This window comes from Pituophis catenifer, unplaced genomic scaffold (genome assembly GCF_029215685.1).
Source record: "Pituophis catenifer annectens isolate HBS135680 unplaced genomic scaffold, rPitCat1.0.hap2 SCAF_2, whole genome shotgun sequence".
Taxonomy (NCBI): domain Eukaryota; kingdom Metazoa; phylum Chordata; class Lepidosauria; order Squamata; family Colubridae; genus Pituophis; species Pituophis catenifer.
In genome coordinates this window covers 265460525-265483624 of record NW_027256882.1, presented here as the reverse complement: position 1 = coordinate 265483624, position 23100 = coordinate 265460525, and the positions used below count along the sequence as shown (strand labels likewise).

General features: G+C 40.9%; 2 protein-coding genes across 3 annotated transcripts in view; one reads left to right on the top strand and one right to left on the bottom strand.

Moving 5' to 3' along the window:
• The window catches only part of SGTB (small glutamine rich tetratricopeptide repeat co-chaperone beta), a 32280-nt gene extending 22683 nt beyond the window's left edge, over window positions 1-9597 (bottom strand). For both annotated transcript variants that reach the window (XM_070935851.1, XM_070935852.1), the window contains exon 1: window positions 9427-9597. The gene's annotated coding sequence lies outside the window, so the exon portion shown is untranslated. The remainder of the gene's footprint in view (window positions 1-9426) is intronic.
• A 247-nt stretch (window positions 9598-9844) lies between these two features.
• Window positions 9845-23100, top strand: part of NLN (neurolysin) — a 32319-nt gene continuing 19063 nt past the window's right edge. The window contains exons 1-3 of the mRNA XM_070935850.1: window positions 9845-9937; window positions 17885-18141; window positions 19286-19434. Of these exons, the coding sequence (XP_070791951.1) occupies window positions 9897-9937; window positions 17885-18141; window positions 19286-19434 (447 nt within the window). The 5' untranslated portion in view covers window positions 9845-9896. The remainder of the gene's footprint in view (window positions 9938-17884; window positions 18142-19285; window positions 19435-23100) is intronic.

Sequence of the window (23100 nt, the reverse complement as noted above, 5' to 3'; positions counted from 1 at the left end):
CCAGATAAATATCTATTTCTTTACGAATAATAATACTGTATTATTATTCGGCGGCCTCTGACCCGGCACCGATCTCAATTGGCTCCTTGGTTTACCGAGGAGCTGAGGGAGCTGAAGCGCCGGAAAAGACACCTAGAGAGTATTTGGAGGGCCAGTCTTTCTGAATCTGACCGGACACTAGTAAGATCCCACATTAGGAATTACTTAGTGGCGATAAAAGCAGCGAAATGTAGTTATTTTGCTGCTCTTACTGCGTCATCAGATAATCGCCCAGCCGCCCTCTTTAGGGTGACCCGCTCCCTGCTCCACCAGGAAGCGCGGGAGGACCCCTTGGAGGGTAGAGCCTAGGATTTTGTTCAGTATCTCTATGACAAAATCACTCAAGATTCGGGAAGATTTGGACTCCGACTGGGTAGTCTCAGGGGGAGAGACAGGGGCAGGTCTTGAGAATGTTATCTGGGATGAGTTTGATCCTGTGACCCCTGAGGACGTGGACAGGATTCTGGGTAGACTGAACACGACCACTTGTTTATTGGACCCGTGTCCTTCCTGGTTAGTACTGGCTTCCCGGGAAGTGACACGAGGCTGGCTCCAGGGGATTATAAATGCTTCGCTGGTTGAGGGTGACTTTCCCGCCGCCTTGAAAGAGGCGGTGGTGAGGCCTCTCCTCAAGAAGCCTTCCCTGGACCCGGCAATGTTGGTAAATTATCGTCCGGTGTCCAACCTTCGCTTTGTTGCGAAGGTTGTTGAGAGTGTGGTCGCGCAACAGCTCCCCCAGCACCTGGATGAAACGACGTATCTGGATCCGTTCCAGTCGGGCTTCAGGCCCAGGTACAGCACAGAAACGGCATTGGTCGCATTGGTTGATGATCTCTGGAGGGCTCAGGACAGGGGGTGCTCCTCTGTCCTGGTCCTGTTAGATCTCTCAGCGGCTTTTGATACCATCGACCATGGTATCATGCTGCACGGTTGGAAGAGTTGGGGGTGGGAGGCACTGTGTTGCGGTGGTTCTCCTCCTTTCTCTCTGACCGGTTGCAGTCTGTGTTGACAGGGGGACAGAGGTCGACCCCGAGGCCCCTCATATGTGGGGTGCCGCAAGGGTCGGTCGTCTCGCCTCTCCTGTTCAACATTTATGTGAAGCCGCTGGGCGAGATCATCCGTGGTTTCGGGGTGGAGTACCATCAGTATGCTGACGACACCCAGCTATACATCTCCACCCCGGATCACCCCAACGATGCCCTTGAAGTGATGTCCCGGTGCCTGGAGGCCGTGCGGGCCTGGATGGGGAGGAACAGGCTCAGGCTCAACCCATCCAAGACCGAGTGGCTGTGGTTTCCGACGTCCCGATATAGTCAGTTGATGCCATCACTGACTATTGGGGGTGAATCATTGGCCCCCACGGAGAGGGCTCGCAACTTGGGCGTCCTCCTGGATTCACGGCTGTCTTTAGAAGAGCACTTGACGGCTGTGACCGGGAGGATTTTTCATCAGGTTCGCCTGATTCGCCAGTTGCGTCCCTTTCTGGATCGGGACTCGTTACGCAAGGTCACTCATGCCCTTGTCACCTCCCGCCTGGACTATTGCAACACTCTCTACATGGGGCTCCCCTTGAGGAGCACCCGGAGGCTCCAACTGGTGCAGCCGCGCGGGTGGTAATGGGAGCGACATGGCGTTCCCATGTAACACCCCTCTTGCGCGAGCTGCACTGGCTCCTGGTGGTCTTCCGGGTGCGCTTCAAGGTTCTGGTTACCACCTTTAAAGCGCTCCATGGCTTAGGACCTGGGTACTTGCGGGACCGCCTTCTACCACCAATAGCCTCCCACCGGCCGGTATGCTCCCATAGAGAGGGGTTCCTCCGGGTGCCGTCAGCCAAACAATGCCGACTGGCGGTCCCCAGGGGGAGAGCCTTCTCTGTGGGGGCACCTACTATCTGGAACGAGCTCCCCCCAGAGATACGGAAGATCCCGCCGCGCCTTAAAGACCTTACTATTTCACCAGGCCGGCCTGGCCTAATTTCCCCCCTCTTTTATAAAAGATTTTTAAAATTTTAAATATCTTTTAGTATTTTATATATTCAATTTTAAATTGGTTGTAAAAGTCTGGGATTTTAAATTTGTCAGGGCCAAAATTATTTAATTTGATTTTATTCTATTTTTAAATTTTGTATGTATGTGTTTTTATTGTTTGGCTGTGCACCGCCCTGAGTCCTTCGGGAGTAGGGCGGTATAGAAATCTAATAAAATAAATAAAAATAAATAAATAAATTAGTTGCATTATTATTATTTAGTTTCCTAGTATGATTTATGTTGATTGCTTATTTAGTATCCTATGATTATCAGTTAAGTGTTGTATCTTATGATTTATGATGAATGTATTTTTATGATGACTATGATCGTGATTTATCACTTATAGCAGTGATGGCTAATCTTTTTGCTGTCGCGTGCCAAAAACTGAGGGAGCGCAGGGGGTCACATGTGTGTGTGCGCCCACACCCATAATTCAATGCCCCCGAGCGCCCCCCCGTGCATGCGTGCACGACCTCCCTGCATGCACACGCGACCCCCCCCGCGCTCTCCCTGCTTTTGGCATGCAACGGCAAAAAAGTTACCGGTGGGCCCAGTAGGCCCATTTTTCGCCCTCCTCAGGCTCCAGAGGCTTTCATGGAGCCTGGGGAGGGCAAAATGGCCTTTTCCATCCCTCCGGAGGAGGCTGGAAATGGCCTGTTTCCTGACTTTTGGTCGGACCGCAAGGCCCGAAAATCAGCTGGCCAGTATGCACATGTGCACTGGAGCTGAGCTACGGCAATGTTCGCGTGCCCACAGATATGGCTCCGTGTGCCACCTGTAGCATGCATGCCATAGGTTTGCCATCACGGATTTATAGCTTTTATGTACACTGAGAGCTTATGCACAGAAGACAAATTCCTTGTGTGTCCAATCACACTTGGCCAATAAAGAATTCTATTCTATTCTATTCTATTCTATTCTATTCTATTCTATTCTATTCTATTCTATTCTATTCTATTCTATTCTATTCTATTCTATTCATACTGTAAAATTGCTGTGGTAGTTCTTTGGGCCAAATCAAAGCCCATTCTAAACTCTGACTGAAATTAAACCCAAGATATATAAATAATTTAACATGTTCTGTCTGGTAACCATTAATGATTAACTATTTTTTAAAAAATAATAATAATTAACCATCAAGTGCTTTTTAGGGTAATGCTGGATCAAGGCAATGACCAATCCACATTTAGAATGACAGAATTATCTATATAAAGATTGGAGATGTTGCTTTAAAAGTTAGAGTTAGGCAAAATAGCTATAGATTTTAACTGCTGAGGGAATTAATACACATATTAAATAAAATGGGAGCTAGAGCGCAACCCTGGTGAACAAAAATAAATGTCAAATAGGTTTTTTTTTAAAAAAAAAAAAAGCTGAACTGTATTATACACCCAAACTAGCCTATAGAAAAAGGGTTTATCAGTTGAGGTGTTGTCATGTTTGCACCATAGCAAATTACAAGAAATGGCACCACTTTGAAGTCAACAAAAGTAGTAAACTGTTGGTTTAGGTCAGAAGTCTTCAAATTTGGCAGCTTTAAGACTTGTGGACTTCAACTCCCAGAATTCTCCAGCCAGCTATGTTATGCTGGCTGGAGAATTCTGGGAGTTGAAGTCCACAAGTCTTAAAGCTGCCAAGTTTGAAGACCTCTGGCTTATGTCTAGGTTGTTATGAAATGTGTGGATGATCTTGGGGAATGAAGGGAAGAGATGCTACTTGGGAAACAATCAGACAAGAAAGACAGGATCCCTCAGTGGCTGAACAATCAGAGAAATAAAGCTAGGAAGGACCCATCCTAATGGATCAAGCAGTTAAAAGTGGCAGCAGGAAATTTGTACTTTCAAGCTTGCAAAATTCTGTTAAGGTATTCTTACCAAAAAAGTAGAATTAATTCAACTACTTTAATCATGTTTCATGTCTGATTTACCTGGAGAAATGACAAAGTGCAGCAGACATAGCAGATATCTCACTGATGACACAAATGCTCAGATATGTAACAAATGCCTGATCTTTTGCCTGTGGCTAAGCATTGTGAGAACAACTCCAACCCCCTTCTATGATCATAAGTTTATTTGTCAAGCATATATAAGATAACAGGTAAAAGTATAAACATAATTTGAATACATGAAAAGAGTAAGTAAAAAGGAATATTAGGACAGGGATGGTAGGCACGCTGGTCCACTTATGCACACCCCTTACAGACTTCTTAGGAATGGGGTGAGGTCAACAGTAGACAGTTTAAGGTTAAAGTTTTGGGGGTTTGGGGAAGAAACTACAGAGTTAGGTAGTGCATTCCAGGCATTGACCACTTTGTTACTGAAGTCATATTTTCTGCAATCGAGTTTGGAATGGTTTACCTTGAGTTTGTATCTATTATTTGCTCGTGTATTGTTGTGGTTGAAGCTGAAGTAGTTGTTGACAGGAAGGACATTGTGACAGATAATTTTATGTACTATGCTTAGGTCAGATTGAAATCGTCATAGTTCTAAATTGTCTAAGACCAAAATTTGGAGTCTGGTGGCATAAGGTATTTTATTGCAGTTAGAGGAATGGAGAACTCTTCTCATAAAATACCTCTGGACTCTCTCGATTGTATTTATGTCCGATATGCAGTGCGGGTTCCAGACAGATGAGCTGTATTCAAGAATTGGTCCAGGAAATGTTTGTATGCTCTAGTTAGTAGTACAACATTACCAGAGAAGAAGCTATGCAAGATTAGGTTGACAACTCTTAATGCCTTTTTGGCAATGTTGTTACAGTGGGTTCGGGCACTTAGATCTTTAGAAATGAGTACTACAAGGTCCTTGACAGAGTGAAAACTGTTCAGATTGGTAGCAATCATTCCACACAATGGTAATGAATTCCACAGGTAAATTACACACTGTATGAAGAATTGCTTCCTTTTCTCTATTTTAAATTTCCTACCAGCCTCACTGTTTCCCCAATGTTTTGAGGTCCCAATGTTTTAAGAAGAAAAGAAAAACTCTTCCCTGTCTTCTTTCTCCAAACCTGTTTCATTTTATGTTCTTCAGCCATGTTCTACTGTGCTAAAATCTGGGGGGTGAGGGTGTTACATCTTTTACATAAGCAAGGATGCTCTTCACTAAAGCAGTAGAGTAGAATCTAATAGCTAATGATTCAAACTCAAAGCAGCATTAGAGATAAAAAGCCATTTTGGAGTTGGTCTTCCAGTTTATATATCTTGGGAAATCTTAAAATGCTGGTTTATAAGGGAAGCAAAAGTTCCTCCATCTATATATTCTAATGTTTTTTGTACTATGTTTGTCAAAATATTCAGGCATGGCAATAAAATTTGACTTGCCAGACATTAAATCCATAATCAGGAATTTGCTTCGGCTCACAGGCACAATACAGCTTTGTATAATTGTTTTATTGCAGACAAGAGAAATAATGTATAATGCAGAAGGATCAGGCCTTAAATATAGTTTACGTTTGTTTCAAAGTTTAAATAATTTATTTCCTCCAAATTTTTGAATAAAAGAACATTGGGCTGTTCTCTTCCCAGTCTTGAGATTGGAAAACATCTGTTCAATGTTTATTCAACAATTCTGACAAGCCTGAGAATTCCTGTTTTACTCATCAGCTTCAGCCTTTACACTAATCTGCATCACTCTTTGATAATATTAAATATTCTTTTAATTAAAAAATTTAATGTTATTTCATAACCTTATTTCTTCATTCTACCATATCCTTTCTTCTTCTCTGTTGGTTTAAAAATATCATGGTTGTCAGTTATCCTTTAAAGAATGCTAATTTCCTCCTTACATTACATCACTATCTATCAAGGTTCTTTTCAATTTCTAATGTAGTACAAAAGTTTGAAAGGTAATTTTTTTACTTTTACAAGTCAATTAATGGATTAATATATGTCCTGGATTATTTTTTTCTGATTCACTCCTGATCCTAGTTTCTTTTAGAGCACTAAACTTGTCTGTTTGAATTTCTGAGTATATATCATTACACAGGCCAGGGTTGGGCACACTTGGGGCATGCATGATTTGATTTGCTTTTTTCTAGAATCCCCAAATTCATCAAGCATTATTACCTGTTGTAAAATGCATATACATAAGATGAAAAGTGTCAGATCTCAAAGAATTTAAGCACTAAAAATGTATTTTCAGTACTAGTACTTAACAGTTTTTCTACCCTCAAATCCACTCTTCTTCTAAGCTTTTTTCCTGCCAATCACATAATTTGGAGAACGCAATTATCATAACATTAGCTGTAAGCAATCTACTGCCAATAGTTCAGAATTAAATATATCTGGATCCATCTTATGCTGAGGCAGACCTAAGTGGCTCCTTCCAATGAATCATAATAAAACCTGTACACATGAATGGTGCACTGTAACGCAGAACGGCAGAGAAAGGGGTAGTTTGAGTGCTCTGCTGGTTGTACTGTCTTTGTTTTATTTTGCAGTGCAATGGGTAGTGTTTTCTTTGTGCCACCCACTTGTTTCTGAGTCTGATTCCTTCTCCTTTCCCAATTTCCTTCCCTTATTCTAAAATATAGAACCAATTCATGATTTCTTTATCTCTGCCACACTTAGAACGCAATTAAATGCCTTAATCTAAAATGGACAGGGTTTCTTTTCAAAAGTTTTTTTTCTCAGAGTTTAGCTACTGGTTCACAATGCAACTTCTCTGCCACATTAACCCAGCTCATCTTTACATTCTAGTCAGGCTTCAGGTTCATTGCTATTGGCAATGGGCAGAGATGAAAAAAGGAATTAAATCTACAACAGGAAACCTGCCAGTTTCAAACATACAATGTGTGGATAGTATCAATCCAGAATAAACTCTTTAACTTTGCTTGTGTCACAAATCCTGCCTCTTATTTTTCTCTATCCAGCATGTATCCTTGCATATCTCCAGTTCTACCATTGGCAATCATACAAAGTTTTCAGTTCCCTCAAATATCACCATCCTTCCTCTCCCCTCCCTGTCTTTTCTCTTGCTTGTTCCTTGTGCCTGCAATTATCTTCCTGAATACATTGTCTTGTTTCCTTCCAAATCCATTTTTTCTGACATTTTTGGCCCAATAATCTAGGAAATTTAAGGCTGCAATCCTAAAGATGATTACTTGAAAGTAAACCCTACTAAACTCAACAGATAACTTCTGATTAGAAATTTACAAGATAAACATAAACATAAATATCAAAAAGTTTTTTTTTTTGCTTCTGCTTGGGTTCTCTATTATCTCTAATATTTATATATACTTTATATACACAATGACTTGTTGAACAATAACTCAGTGGCAATTGTTCCATGAATTCAGACACAGAACCAATACAACACATCATATTGCATGAGTCTAGCAAATGTGATTTATGGAATAATCCACAAACCAACTACAACTGACAGTGTCAATCAGAGTGCAGTAATCTTGCTGGAAGAACATTTTATGTAGCTTCTTGACCAAATCCACGTTTGTGTTCCGTCCTTTTAAATTTACACTTCTATAAATTGATTAGCGGTTTGGAAAAGGCATGAAGAAAAACTAGAAATAACTAGGAAATCACACATATGGTGACAGTACCAGGCTAGAAGCCAGGAAACTGAGTTCTAGTCCCGCTTTAGGCATGAAAGCTGGCTGGGTGACTTTCAGCCAGTCAGTCACTCTCAGCCCAATTCACCTGATGGGGTTGTTGTGGTAGGGAAAATAAAGAGGAGGGAGAAGTATTGTATATATTAGCTGCCTTAAGTTATTTATAAAAATGATAAAGGCAAGATATCAATAAATAAAGTTAGTAACTATTTCCATTTGCACATTATACTGAAAGCCATACCAGTAAATACATAGCTAAGAACCATTTAGCATTTTGTTTTGTGATGTCAAATGCTAAGTATTTTGCTGTATGGCATACAATAAAGCACTTACATAGATATTTGTGCACTAGAAGCTGTACAATCTAAATGTTTAATAACCTTTAAAACTAAAACCATGCCCTTGCTAGCCCTACCTACCAAACCAAAAGCATTTTCTATTACAAAGAGTGAATCAGGCTTCTCCAAATAGGTTTCTGTCTCCTTATTCTTTGTAATTTTGATTGCAAATTCAGAATTGCCTTCAGTGTCATTTAAACTGAATTATGTGGTTTAATTTAAACAATGCATTTAGAAAAAAAAACAAAAAATTCTGAAGATATCCCAAAGAAGACAAGATGACATCACATATATACTCACAAAAATGACACAAATTATAAACTCACATCATTTCCACAATGAAGTCATGGTGCTATTACTTACTAACCCTTTGTGGGCACCCATGAAATTGTCTTACTTTGCACACTTATAAGCAGCCCAACTTTTCATAAACCTTCATTTTATAATGAAATCTAGAACATTGTGACCTCAATGCAAACTTGTGATTAGTGGCACATGCTGAGTCAGAGCTTCATTTACATCCAACATCTCCTCTACCTATTAGAATTATATAACTTCAATAAAGTATTTTCGCCCAACTTCCAAGGTTCTCCATTTTCTTATAACATTTCCCCCCCCACACACACACACACACTTTATCCTGAAAAATAAGCTTTACACATCTTGAAAGTATTGCTGAAAAAACTACAAAGGTTTTTGTTTTTCAGAATAGTGAAGCAGTGATTGGAGATTTGCAAGAATGGAAATGCATGTGTTGCCATATAAACATTTTTTTTTTCTTTAACAGGGGCCTGGCTTCCACTGGAGGCAGAAAGCTTGTGGCCACCTAATGCCATTCAAGAAGCATGTTTTGTCCGAACGGTGGTACAACCCATCCGAAGATGCGGTGCGATTCAACCCCGGAGCGATATGCTCGATGGGATTATATAACTGAGCAATCTGATCTTTGAAATGTCACACCTTGGGACCCACACTAAGCAATCAGCAGGCAAGATGGGCATCTTTAACGGTCTGAGCACGTAAAATGAGAGCGGTCGTGTTTTTTTATTTTTTTATTTTTTTTTTTACACAGGGAACACCTGCCAGGCAAGCCCTCGAAAAATAAAAGGCTCCGCTCGTCCATCTTTCCCATCCCATCCCTTGAATCCTAAAGACGCCACCAGCCGCGGGCTCCAATCCTTCAGTCCCCCCACTTAAGGATGCTGGAGAGGGAAAGATAACGGGCGCGTGGGTGCGGGAACCAGGCAAGCCAGGTGATCGTGGCCAAGTCACCCGAGGCGCCTCTCGAGGACGCACAAAACAAACCGGGGAGCCAGATGCGGGTCCCACTCAGCGTTTAAAGGTAAAGGCGGCGGAGGCGGCAGCCTCTCGCAAGCGCCGCGGCCACGGCTCCTCTTCTGCCGCAGGCAGCGGACAGCAAAGCATCCCTCCCCGCGCCCAGGGAAATTTCTTACCGTGCCGGCAGGAATTGGACGGGTGGTGGTGTGGGGTGTGATGGTAAATGGCTGGTGGTCAGACAGACAGACAGACGGCCGGGCTGCTTGCTTGCTTGCTTGCTTCCCTCCGACGACTCCAGGCGCAGCAAACTTCTCCCCGCCGCTGGCTGGTTGGCTGGCTCCCGTGGCGTCCTCCGGAAGGAGGGAGGGAGGGAGGGAGGGGGAGGGAACGTGAGCCGCGCGCGCGCGGGAGTCTGTAGAGGGCGCGCGACGCCGAGCTCAGATGGGCGGAAGTGACTCCGCCGCTGTCCCCGAGTCGCCGGCCGAGCTCTGAACGGCACGTGGTGGTGGGTGGGTTGGTGGGAGAGCCGTTGCCTTCGCTTGTGGTGAGGGGAAGGCGGCGGCGAGCGGCGATTGCGAAGGCTCGGGTCGGCCGGCTGTCGGTCGGTCGGGACGCGGTTTGCCCCGTTTTCCTTCTTCCTCGCTCGATGCTGTCCTTGGGCATCTCTGCGGGCCGAAGCTTGAGCAGGTATTCGGTGCACAAGACACACACACACACACACACACACACACTCTCTCTCTCTCACACACACACACACACACACACACACACACACACACACACTTCCCCCCCCCTCTCTCTCTCACTCACACACTCACACCCGTTTCACCAGCCCGGCATTGGTTGCCCAGATAAAAGATTCGGGCGGGATCGCCCGAGGCGGCCCTCAAACGCCCTGCAGTGTGAGATCGTCCGCCTCTTCCTTTCCATCCCATCCTAAAACGGCATCTTGTGTTAGCAAAAGGAGAGAGGCGTTAAAAAAAAAAAAGGCTAGGCCAGATTTATTTTTTTTTCTCAGGCAGCCTGGTATGAAAGCGTTACATTGGTAAAGCCCTTTTGTTGCCTTGTTGCCCAGAAGGTGAACCGTCTTGTCGCCTGTTCAATACCTGGATTTCTTCCTGTGAGTTAATTTGGGAGAGGGGCAATCATTGGTGAAAAAATCCAATTTTTTTTACTACTGGTGTGGTGTGGCTTGGTGGGTGTGGCAGGGAAAGGATACTGCAAAATCCCCATTCCCTACACTCCTGAGGGAAGGATACTGCAAAATCTCCATTCCCACCAGTGGTGGGTTTCAACATTTTTTACTACCGGTTCTGTGGGTGTGGCTTGGTGGACATGGCATGGCTTGGTGGGCGTGGCAGGGGAAGGATACTGTAAAATCTCCATTCCCTCCCCACTCCAGGGGAAAGTTACTGCAAAATCCCCATTTCCTTCCAATCAGCTGGGACTCAGGAGGCAGAGAATAGATGGGGGTGGGGCCAGTCAGAATTTTTACTGGTTTTTACTATCAGTTACTACTCAAAATTTCAGCTACTCGTTCTCCAGAACTGGTCAGAACCTGCTGAAACTCACCTCTGATTCCCAACCCACTGTGAGGTCAGCCAGAGGTGGCATTTGCTGCTTCTCCAAACTGCTCAAAATTTCTGCTACCGGTTCTCCAGAATCTGTCAGAACTTGTTGGATTTCACCCCTGGGGGCAATCCCCAAGCCATAACAATGATCAATGGGGTTAAAACCCACAGCAAGAATTATATCTTGTCTATTTTATTCCTCTTGAATATATTGATTAGTTTAGATATCTGATGGGTGCTGTGTTGTCAGCGGAACTTGGATATTGCTATTGATACACTGAAAAACCGCCTAGATTTTCTAGAAGAAAATGAAAGAATTATGCAGACAATATTCTGCAGCTTTATAATGTTGGATGTGTCATCTCTTGTGACATTAGGCAGTAAAGATTATAACTGAGATATTCAGTTAATTTAAGAAACCCAGTGCTTGCTTCTGTTGAAATATTTTTTTATTAAATATTTTATTAAATCTATGCCTCTCAGATGGACGCATGGCAATTGGAAGATTGGAGTTGCATGGCCTGTAAAGGTGTTAATACAAATTGTTTTTTAAGCTAGAATAGTATATTTTATACTATAGTATACCGTTGGAAGAAATATCCATCTGGTTCAAGTTTGAAGCGGGAGAAAGAAACTGGAGAGAAAATGGAGGCTGGAGGCTGATTGGAAAGAGGGTGCCTGGAGGCCGTGCGGATCTGGATGGGGAGAAACAGACTCAGACTCAACCCATCCAAGACCGAGTGGCTGTGGTTTCCAACGTCCCGATATAGTCAGTTGGTGCCATCACTGACTATTGGGGGCGAGTCGTTGGCCCCCACGGATTGGGCTCACAACTTGGGTGTCCTCCTGGACTCACGGCTGTCTTTAGAAGAGCATTTGACAGCTGTGGCCAGGAGGACTTTTTATCAGGTTCGCATGATTCGCCAGTTGTGTCCCTTTCTGGATCGGGACTCGTTACGTACGGTCACTCATGCCCTCATCACCTCACGCCTGGACTACTGTAATGCTCTCTACATGGGGCTCCCCTTGAGGAGCACCCGGAGGCTCCAGCTGGTCCAGAATGCAGCCGCGTGGGTGGTTATGGGAGCGATGTGGCGCTCCCATGTGACTCCCCTCCTGCACGAGCTGCACTGGCTCCCGGTGGTCTTCCGGGTGTGCTTCAAGGTTTTGGTCACCACCTTTAGAGCACTCCATGGCTTAGGACCAGGATACTTACGAGACCACCTTCTGCCACCAGTAGCCTCTCACCGACCAGTACGCTCCCATAGAGAGGGGCTCCTCAGGGTGCCGTTGGCCAAACAGTGTCGACTGGCGGCCCCCAGGGGGAGAGCCTTCTCTGTAGTGGCACCTGCCATCTGGAATGAGCTCCCCCCGGAGATACGGAGGATCCCAGATTTACGCACTTTCCGCCGCGCCCTCAAAACATTTTTATTCCAGCAGGCTGGTCTGGCTTGACTCTCCCTTTTAATTTGCTTTTAAGTTTTATACAAATTGGGTGTTTTTAAATTCGTTTTTGGGCCAAAATTATTTAATGTACTTTTAAATGGTTTTTAACTTTTGTATGATGTATTTTTATCTTGTGGCTGTTCAACGCCGAGTCCTTCGGGAGTAGGGCGGTATAAAAATAAAATAAAATAAAATAAAATAAAATAAAATAATAAAATAAAATAAAATAAAATAAAATAATAAATAAAATAATAAAATAAAATAAAATAAAATAATAAAATATAATAAAATAAATAAATAAATAAATAAATAAATAAATAAATAAATAAATAATAAATAAATTTATTGATGAAGCAGAACCACCAAACACTGGGATTCTGGATAGCTGACCCCATGGAGATGAGAGGGGGGGTATTTATATCTTCTCTTGGGCTTTGCACTTGAACTTCCTGAACATGCAAGAACATATATTCTATTGGCTGTTGTCAGACTCCCATGGTGCTATGTACAAATCCTAGGACCATGATGGTGAACCTATGGCATGTGTGCCAGAAGTGGCACACAGAGCCATCTCTCTGAGCATGCCAGCCATAGCCTGTTGCTTTTCTGGGTTCAGGCACAGACATGCGCACCGGCCAGCTGGTCTTCACGCACGGGAGCACCGGAAACCGGAAAACCAGGTGGCCAGCATGCATGCACACACCAGAAACCAGAAGCTCAGCTTCCCGGTGCGCACATGCATGCCGGGGAGCTGCTCTTCCGGTTTTCTGTGCACGCGCTCTGGGGAGCTGCTCTTCTGGTTTCCGGTGCTTCCCCGCCAGTGTGCTCCCATTTCAGCACTCGGTGCCAAAAAGGTTTGCCAACACTGCTCTAGGAAGCAAAGGTTGTACGTTGAAGAAGTAGGATCGAAAGAATATTGATGCTTTTGCTACTTAGTGTTGGTGAAGACTCCTAAGAATTCCATGAATCTCCAAGAAAACAAATAAATGGATAATGAACAATTTAATTGCAGCACAAACTACTAGGGTCAAATATTTCAGACATGTTACAAAAAGATCTAGTTTTCTGGAGAAGTCTGTAATGCTGGGAAGGGTGAAAGAAAAGACGAAAAGAGAACTATCAGTAGGAAGTGCATGGACTGAATTATAGCAATGAAGGGTACAATGTGGGGAAATCTACAGTACTAGGCTGTGGACTGATCTTCCTGGAGAAAATCTGTTTGGTCACAGAATCAACACCAATTTAATGGCACTTGATCAATATTTGTGTACTATTGAATCAGAACAACTCAGTGGTTTATAAATAGATGAGACCAGTGGTGAAATGTAAAATTTGTTACTACCGGTTCTGTGGGCGTGGCTTGGGAGGGGGTAATATGACTGAGTGGGCGTGGCCAACTTTTTTTAAAATTATTTTTAAAACCATTTTTTCTACAACCTCTTCAGCTGAAAAAAAAATGCTTTTAAAGCCTCTGACGATCCCAGCTGACTTGCCCGATCGGCAGAGGCTTTTTTTTTCCTTTTAAAAACATTTTTTCTATAACCTCTTCGGCCGAAGAGGTTGTAGAAAAAATGCTTTTAAAAGCCTCTGATGATCCCAGCTGAGCCGCGCGATCGTAAGAGGCTTTTTTTTTTTTACTTTTAAAAGCATTTTTTTGGCCAAAGAAGTTGTAGAAAAATGCTTTTAAAAATTAAAAAAAAGCCTCTGATGATTGCGCGGCTCAGTTGGGCAATGGGGAGGCACAGGGATTTTTGCTACCGGTTCTCCGAACCACCAACCTCCATCGCTACCGGATCGGGCGATCCGGTCCAAACCAGGAGCATTTCACCCCTGGATGAGGCCAAAATACAATCAAATTACAAAAGTAAAGTAATAAACAATAATGGTAGACATTAGATTCAATTAACTTAGCAGTGAGTAAACTTCAAAGGTCCAATAGAAAAGTTTGATTTTTATGGTCAATTGGAATGACATTAAGATAGGTGCCAACTGGATCTCTTGAGAGAAGTTATTCCTGCAAAGTATTTTCTGAATGACTCCCATACAGATATTGACCCAGCTTAGCTTGAAAGCCCAAAATGTATCAATTTTGCCACCTTCACAGATTATGTTGATAAAACTTTAGCATAATTGTACCAAGCTTAGACTCATCTACATTTATATATCTGCTTAATAGCCAGCAGCAAATTGTTGATAGCTGCAAGCCTGACACATAAATGTCTGATGTGAGTATATTATAGGAAAAGGTATATAAAATCAGGAAATCCTTGAGTTTGATCCTTAGTTGACATTTTATTTCTGCAAATTACATAAACAATATGATGCCACTATAAAATGGAATACATACCTGTAATAGAATGTTATGAAAAACCAGGAACATTCTATTTTTGTCCAGTGCATGTTGAACTTGCTTCTGCACTGTGTTATTTAAGCACCTGGCTTCTGGTTTGTAGGACCTGTTTATGAAAATTGTTCAACTTCCCATGGAAAGATGTAGTCTGAGAGGAGATTTGACCTGCTATGAACATTCCATTATTCTCTGGAAAACAGCATTCCCAGAACAATGAATTTTGCACTGCTTAGCATATGAAAAGTAATATTACCATTGTATCTTAAAAACTATATTACTAATCCATATTTTTGGTTACTGTTGGAAAATAACAGAGATAGAAATAAGTTCTATTATTTCTAACGCTAAATGTATTCACACAGAAACATTTAGCTGTATCTTTTAAAATAAGAAGAGTAATGATATTTAAACTTAATTGTAGAAGCAGTTCCATTACTTACTATCTAACTGTATTTCTAACTGTATTTGCAGAATTAAAGCCAATAATCATTTATCTAGCTGCATGTACTTATTTACTTCTCATACTTACTTTTGAGCTGATAAATGGATAAAAGCTTTTTATATGAAGTGCATTTGCACAATGCATTAAGCCATTGTGGTTTGAAAATACGGAGATTTTAGCATCCTTGTTTGAACAAATTCTGCTTACCATGATGTATGCACACAGAGCATCCTGAGAGTTCCTTCAGGTTTTATTTATACTGCTAAATGAAAATCTCAGAAGGATTCTTTGCCTGATTAATGGACACAAGACAGGAAGAAGACTCCTCCTATGTTTTCCTTTGAAGGCTGAGTTCAAGCTATGTCAGCTTGAGGAATTTATGCCAGAGAATTTAGCTTTAAATGTATTTGGTCTGTTATGTTGTTACGTGGGATGTAGTGAAAGGAAAAAATTCATTTGTGTCTTAGGCATGCCTTTCTTTGAAGCATTTCTTTGAAGACAGGAATAAAGCCTAGCAGTATTATGTTTCTCTGATGTTGTCAGAATTCCAACCATGACTGTATTTGTTTGGTGTGGTCTTTTAATGGTTAGCAGTTAGGGAAATATTACTTGGCATTCCACCCTTACTGCATACTTTCCTCAGTTGATGTTTTCCTGTTTTTCAATTAGAAGAAGAATTTTATAGTCTGGAAAAAGAAAAAAAGAAGTGCCCCCTATGAAATATCTAGGCACTTTTTCTTCATCTCAGATAAGGGCTACTTCAAGGAAAATCTCAAAAGAGTTTGTAAAGTATTGCTGATAGAAAGACTTAGTATGATGAGACAGAACAAGAAATCAAGAATACAATGAAGAGGAAAAAGACTTTTTTAAAAATATCAGAATATAGTATTTTTAAAAGCTTTCTGCCTTTATCGAGTATTAAGAGGCTAGCCTGCAGCAGGATTTCAGTTGCAGAATTTCATACCTACAAATAATCTGGTTCACATTATAAACTAAGTCATAATGTGACATGTTTGATTTTACCATAAACTTTCATGTTAACCAGCAATTGTGGTTTGTTAACTGATTTATAGGCAAGCTATTGTATGAAGCCAGCTGGTGGTTTTAGGGAGGAAACCAATCATGGTTTATCATGCTGTCTTATCAATAGGCTTGTTATTGAATTCAGACCTGCTTCATATGATATATTTATCTAAGATCTTTCCCTGGCTTCTATTATTCTTTTTTACTCCCACCTTAAATACATTATGTTGGATTCCCCTTTTTGAAAGGTGACTTCTCATTTTTCTCTCATGCCTATTTAGCAAATCTGGGATCCTGATGGATGGGCACATCACAAACAATTTTGTAGTCTTGTCCATTAGGCTGTAATTTGTTTTGTTCAACAAAGTGTGCTTGGTAGAAAGAAAGGAATTTCATAAATGTAGACCATCTGCCCATGTCAGTTACCATTCTATTCTACAGAAAATGTGCCTGTGGCCACATCCACACAGCTTTATTTTTATGCTCCAACCCCATTGTATAACTTCCAGGAAATCATCTCACTCTAAACCATGCTATCCTACTGCACATTCTTAATGCACATGTGGAACGGATTGTATGCTGCCCTGTTGTCCCTTTTTTAAAAAAATCCTTGAATGATAGGTTAGTTGGACACATGTTCATTCTAACAGCCATTAGATGGCAGCAAAATTTAAGATTTTAAAAAAAATTGATTGCCATTTAATGGCTTGTGCAGCCATGATGCAGCAAGTGGAAAAGTACTCTTGGGAGTTTGAGAAATGGGTTTAGTCATGGAGAGTGATATAGAAGCTGTAAACAACCCTAAGGACACATTGTGGGGAAAGGAAGCAAGAAATCAAGACTCTCCTGGGAGCAGCAGCCACTGGGAGAGGAATTCCCAACTACGGCTATAGAATTGCAGCAGCAAGTCCTTTCATGCTTGAATGTTCATAATTGACATTAAGCTAGGAATGAGCTAATCAATGTTAATCCTTTGTAATCTGTAGATCTTTTTGATTGTAGAATGTAAAGTAGACCTTTTCATTCACTAGATGGCAGAAAAGAGCTAAAGGTTATTGTAACACTTGGCTGCCACCTAGCGATCCTGATAATTTGCATAGGTGACATGTGGCTACGGGATAAGTGTTGTTAAGGCATTCAGGAAAACAGCAGCCACAGAAGGAAAATTCCTGCTGTCAAGTTGTAAAAGAACAAATTCTTTTTGATGCTATGTTCTGTTACATGCATTAAAAATGAATGTAACTTCAAAGCTTTGTGCTATCTAGCTTGACCATTTCACAATTCATTAAAATAAAAAGTGATTGTAGAAGCTAGGATTTTGATTTCCTTTCTACTGAAAAGTAGCTGGTTTGCAGAGAAAGTGTGGTCCCACAGGAAACCAATTAAATAGTACAGTTTTCATCACAACATTGCTTTCATCATTTTGATAAGAGCAAGAAGCTTCTGTGGATGCCCATGACTTAGCAGGTTGTGTGAACCTGTCTGTTATAGTTTATTCAATAAATAGTAGTTAATAAAAGCATGTGTGAACTCAATTATTCACTCTCTTCCCCAATACTATAGTTTCCCAAAATGATTTCTTTTAGTTTCATCTATAACATTCTTTTGGATATATTGTCCGAATACATATTTTCCTTCAATATAATTTCTTAGCAAATAATACTTATCTATAAAACACTATGATCTTTCATCTCTCCTTAATGGACAGTTACATCTATTGTCTCTGTTTTCATCTTTGGGTTTTGTAATTGAGTATGCTGGAGTATTAATTTTTTGTCTTACTCTTTTATTTTAAATTGCAGAGCTAGAAACTCAAGGATTTTACTCAAAATGACATTAGGAACAGAGATTACATCATTTCTCAAGGTGTCTTCTTACAGTGGAGCTGACCAAAATTTCCTGAAATGGGATCTCTCACCTGAGCAGATTAGAACAAAAACTGAAGAACTTATCAAGAAAGCAAAGCAAGTTTATGACAAAGTTGGCATACTTGATATGGAAGAAATCACTTATGAGAACACCGTACAGACTCTAGCAGATTTAGAAGTGGAATATTCAGGTATGGTATAGTTAGATTGGTAACTGGTATCACTTTCAATTGGCTTCATAAGGAAATTAAAATCTGAGATAGAAGAAAAGATTGTGTAATGTAATTTTACAGTAAAAGTACTTATGGCAAAACATTGGTCTGATCACATATAGCACCAAACAATTTCTTTGTAAGTTTTTTGGCATTTTTAAAATGCCTTGAAAATTTGCCTAGAAATCTAAAGTCACTTTGTGTCTGTTTATTCTACCTTGCCTCACAAGGTAGTTAAAGTTTTTTTTAAAAAAGGGGAGTTCATTGAGCTGTGATCGGAACTTCTGGATGATGGGGGGAAGGGGATAGATAAAAATGGATATTTATATTTTAGTGTTACAAAAATTATCTACCATATAAACTAATTGGAAATAACTCCCTGCAGGTAAATATTTTTCCCTTTCTCATGCTTCTGAATTAATAGGGTGTTCAGTAAAAAAATATACCAAAAATGTTAAAATTTGATTTAAAATTTTGAAAACTTGTCTTCCAAAGATTGGAAACTATTGTGCTTTAGAAGCTGCTCAACACTAAAGTTACCATAAATCTAGGTAACAGGGCCAGTGTGGAAAAATGCTTCGGGTTCTTCAGAGTTTGAGAGCTGGAAGTTGTAGTTCATTAGGCGGAAGGATACTAGTTTCCCATCATTTCTCTACTCTAGTATTACTGAATTTAAATTAGATATCTTAAACGCTAACTATTTTGTATGGTTTCTTTTACTAAAGGCATTTTTTATAAAATAAAGCCTTTTTATCATTATTGCTGCTGCTCTTGTTCTCATTTATAACTTATTTGTTTATTAACTATGTATTTGTCTTTGTAGCAGCTCGATATCCTACAAAAGTTTCTGGTGTTTATCTAGTACAGGGGTATCAAACTCACATGATGGCAGCATCACGTGATATATCGGAACTTTTTTCCCCTTCGCTAAACCGGGCATGGGCGTGGCCAGTGCATGACACACCCGGCCCGCAGGCTGGGAGTTTCATAGCCCTGATTTAGTCTTAGTAACCATAGTTTTAAAACGATATATTTGTAATGGGAAGGTCTCTCCCTTCAAATACTTAAAGTAAATCAGTCTACTGTATTTTCTTTGAAAGTTTTTGTTTCCTTTTTCTGATAGTGGAAAGGAGCATATTGGATTTCCCACAACACGTATCCCCTGATAAAGATGTCCGTGCGGCAAGTACCGAAGCTGATAAAAAGCTTTCTCACTTTGATGTTGAGATGAGCATGAGAAAGGATGTGTTCCAAAGGATTGTCCATTTACAGGTAAATTAGAAATAAAGATTACGGGTTATTTGCAGAACTCTTTATAATGAAAAGCATTGCAGCTTGGATAGTCAGTGCTTTCATCATCTTTGTCAATTGCTATCTCTTTGAAAATGTCAGAAGAAGCACTACAGTAATATTATTAAATACCTGAAGAAGTTACCAAGTTGAAAAACATAAGAGCCTTGCAGTATTAGGTGAAAAGTCCACATAAAACTATAATGGCTGCATAACTACATTCTTGAAGTTTCATAAAACCTGCTGAGAGTTGGGGAACAGTGCTCCTATATTTGATATTTATAGCACACAGACTATAATTCAGGAACTAAGATGAATTAAACAATTCGTTAATTGTTAATGGTTCTGCTTTCCATTAGCTTGTTTAGTTCATTTTTGGTAACAAAATGAAGGGTGTGTGGGTGTATGTCATAAATGACTTAGCTAGGGCTAGCATTCCTAAAAAGGCCACTGCAAAAATGGGTAAAATTGTTAACAGAATTGATGAAAGATACACTCAGTCACTACAGCCACGTGATCATCAGAAGCAGATTCACATTCAAAAACCCTCCAAAGCTATCAGTGTAATTTCTGGAAAATTGTGGACCGTTCTAAAATAGATTGATTTTCTTATTTTGAGTTGAGTTCTTTTAGCCAATATAGGAGACACACAGAAAGACTGAGTGGAGGCTTTTTAGCACTGTATTGTGTTTGAGCATGTACCCTGATACAAGCCCATTGTATCCCTTTACCCCATTGTTCCTTGTGGGTACAGTTTATTGAAGATAGGCTGAGTTGATTTAACAGCATCCTATAATAGTATGTGGGAATGACTTTGGGAGACAGAAGGAAGAGCTGCAGCCTACACAACTGTCATGCAAAAGGCATCTCAGTACACAGAAGCAGAGAGGACATGGGAAGCATTTCAGAAGGGACCCTCCCTAGTTTTTCAGAAAATAAAAAAGAAAGAAGGGGAGGAATACAGGTAGACTTTGACTTACAACCTCAATTGAGCCCAAAATTTCTGTTGCTAAGTGAGACATTTGTTAAGTGAGTTTTGCCCCATTTTACAATATTTCTTGCCACAGTTGTTAAGTGAATCATTGACATTGTTAAGTTAGTAACACGGTTGTTAAGTGAATCTGGTTTCCCCATTGACTTTGCTTGTCAGAAGATTGCACAAGGTGATTGTATGAATCTGATACACTGCAACTGTCATATATATGAGTCAGTTGCCAAGCACCTGAATTTTTATCTCATGACCATGGGGATACCGCAATAGTCATAAGTGTGAAAAATGGTCATGTCACTTTTTTCAGTGCTGTTGTAACTTTAAACAGTCACTAAATGAACTGGTACACGTCAAGGACTACCTGTATTTTCAGACTCGCAAGGTTCTGTTAAAGTAATCTTGAAATAGAGCTAATATTCATTGTGCTTCTTGTCTGGATTACCTCAAAGGTTTAATATACCTTGACCCTTTCAGGTGGAGTTTGCCAATTTGTTTATCCTTATGCCCACTTTGGAAATTGGCATCATCATGGTTGCCCCAGCATTTCTTGTTTCAGAGCTAGTTGCCTTCAGGCTGCCTGCAGGGTTGTTCTAAAGATCCAAGATGAGCAGTGAGCAGGGCAGCTACATAGTATCTGAGCTCCCAAGCAACATTTTAGGTAGGCTATTTGCCCACGCTTAACTCTGCCTTTAACTCCAATTCTCACGTGTGGCGAATGAGTCAGCCAGTCTGACTACAGAAGAATCACATCATAAAAGAATTCAAGATGTAGGTAGTAGATTAGCCAGCTATGGACACCATTGCATATCCTAAAAGGCTGTGTCAGCTCAAACAGCCGTCTGGAAATACTGACAGGATACAGGAGAAGCGGGGTTTGGCTAGTCAGGCTCTTCTGTATAGCTTTCCCAGCTGGATAGTTCCTTTTTTCCCTGTACAACTTTGGGAAGGCCAAGGAGGCACCATTTGAGCTGGTAGCAGCCACGCTGGTCTTGGTTGTTTCCATGCAGCCTTTTTAAAGTGCAGAGATGTCATTTCAACCTGCAGCCACAACCAATATTATATCATGCTGAGCTCGGCTACTTTTCTACTTTTTACAATAAAATCAGGTAACTTACTGCCCGGATTCAGTTTGATTCCCAATCTGATCCTTTCTGTTGATGCATAGAGATATAGTGTATTTGGTTGGTATAGACCTATAATAGAAAAGTTTGCTTTTCTGCTAATGCAAAAATTTGTTCCTCTTTCCCTGATGGTGCTGGCCAGCCAGTATGCAGCCACATCAGCAACCTTCCTTGTGAATAGAAACTGCTAAGCCCAAGCAGACAGTGAGGGAAAGGGAAAATGCATCTGTCAGTCTGCTTGCTGCCTGTAGAAAAGTATTTTCTTCACAATCAGACCTTTCACTGTTTGCTTCCAACAAAGTCAATTTACTTAAGATTGCATCACCCAGGTCTGGGATTTAAAGAATTGCAGATCTGAAATAGCTGGAGTCACTGCTTTTATGTTTGCATAGAACTAGAAATTGTAAGATGGAAGACCTTGTGTGTGCTTGTCATCATGCCAGATCATTCTGTGGTCAGTTTTAGACTGACAGTTCATATAAATGTCTTCAGTCTTCAGGGGTGGAGGATTGTATAGTTAAATGTCCAGCCTAAATGCCTGGTGGATGTGAATAGTTTAGTGGAAATAGATATTTCGTACACTGTGATAGTGCTCATGCCTGGTTAACTTGTGGAATGTGGATACATTTGCTTCTAAAGAGTACCTTCATAAAGCCACATTATAGTAATCCTACTTGTTCTAGGGAGTTGAATGGAGTAAACCAAATGGATGGATCAGATTATATAGAATGTGGGAGTCATGTCAATGCCCAGTTAAATTATTATTCTATGGCTGAGGAGGGAGTTAGGAACACTTCTCTATCTCCATTGTGTTGCACAGGACAGACTGGCATTGGTCTCCCATAATATGCAACATGCTTAATAGAGAGCGCCAGAACAATTGATGGCATGCTGTCAACAATTTGTATCATTCTTTATGAACATAACTGATTAGATTTGCCTTGATTTAGATTCCGGCATTGGGATGTAACTTCAGCAATCACTTGTCCTATCATTTTGAATCTTTTCCAACTTGTGCAGTTCAAGAATGTGTGCATATGAATAAATTAGGATCATCCAACAAAGAAATCCACCAACAGTTTTTATTATTACCAGACAGCAATAAGTGATTCTGTAAACCATTTAGAGAATGTTGCAAGAATGTATATAAGACTAAGTGCTATTCAAAGTTATGAACAAGAGGTGCTGAACAAGAGGTACTTAATGATTGGTCAATGAAGTTGTAACCATTGTAGCAACCCTGCAGTCACATGAATACAATTCAGCCACTTGGCAATCGGCTCACAGTTCGGATAGTTGCAGCGTCCCATAGTCACGTTAGTGTCATTTGTGACCTTCCCTTTGGCTTCTCGCAAGCAAAAACAATGGGAAAGCTGACAGGGAAAGTCACAAGTCTTGGCAAAAATTTATCTTGTTGCGTTTTCTGCCAAGGAGCCATACTACAGAGTACAAGATCCCATCTTAGTACCCTCTACCTGCACTCTTAGTGTGTGTCCATCTGCAGCACTCCTTTCCCTGCCCATGGTCCTTGCTGGC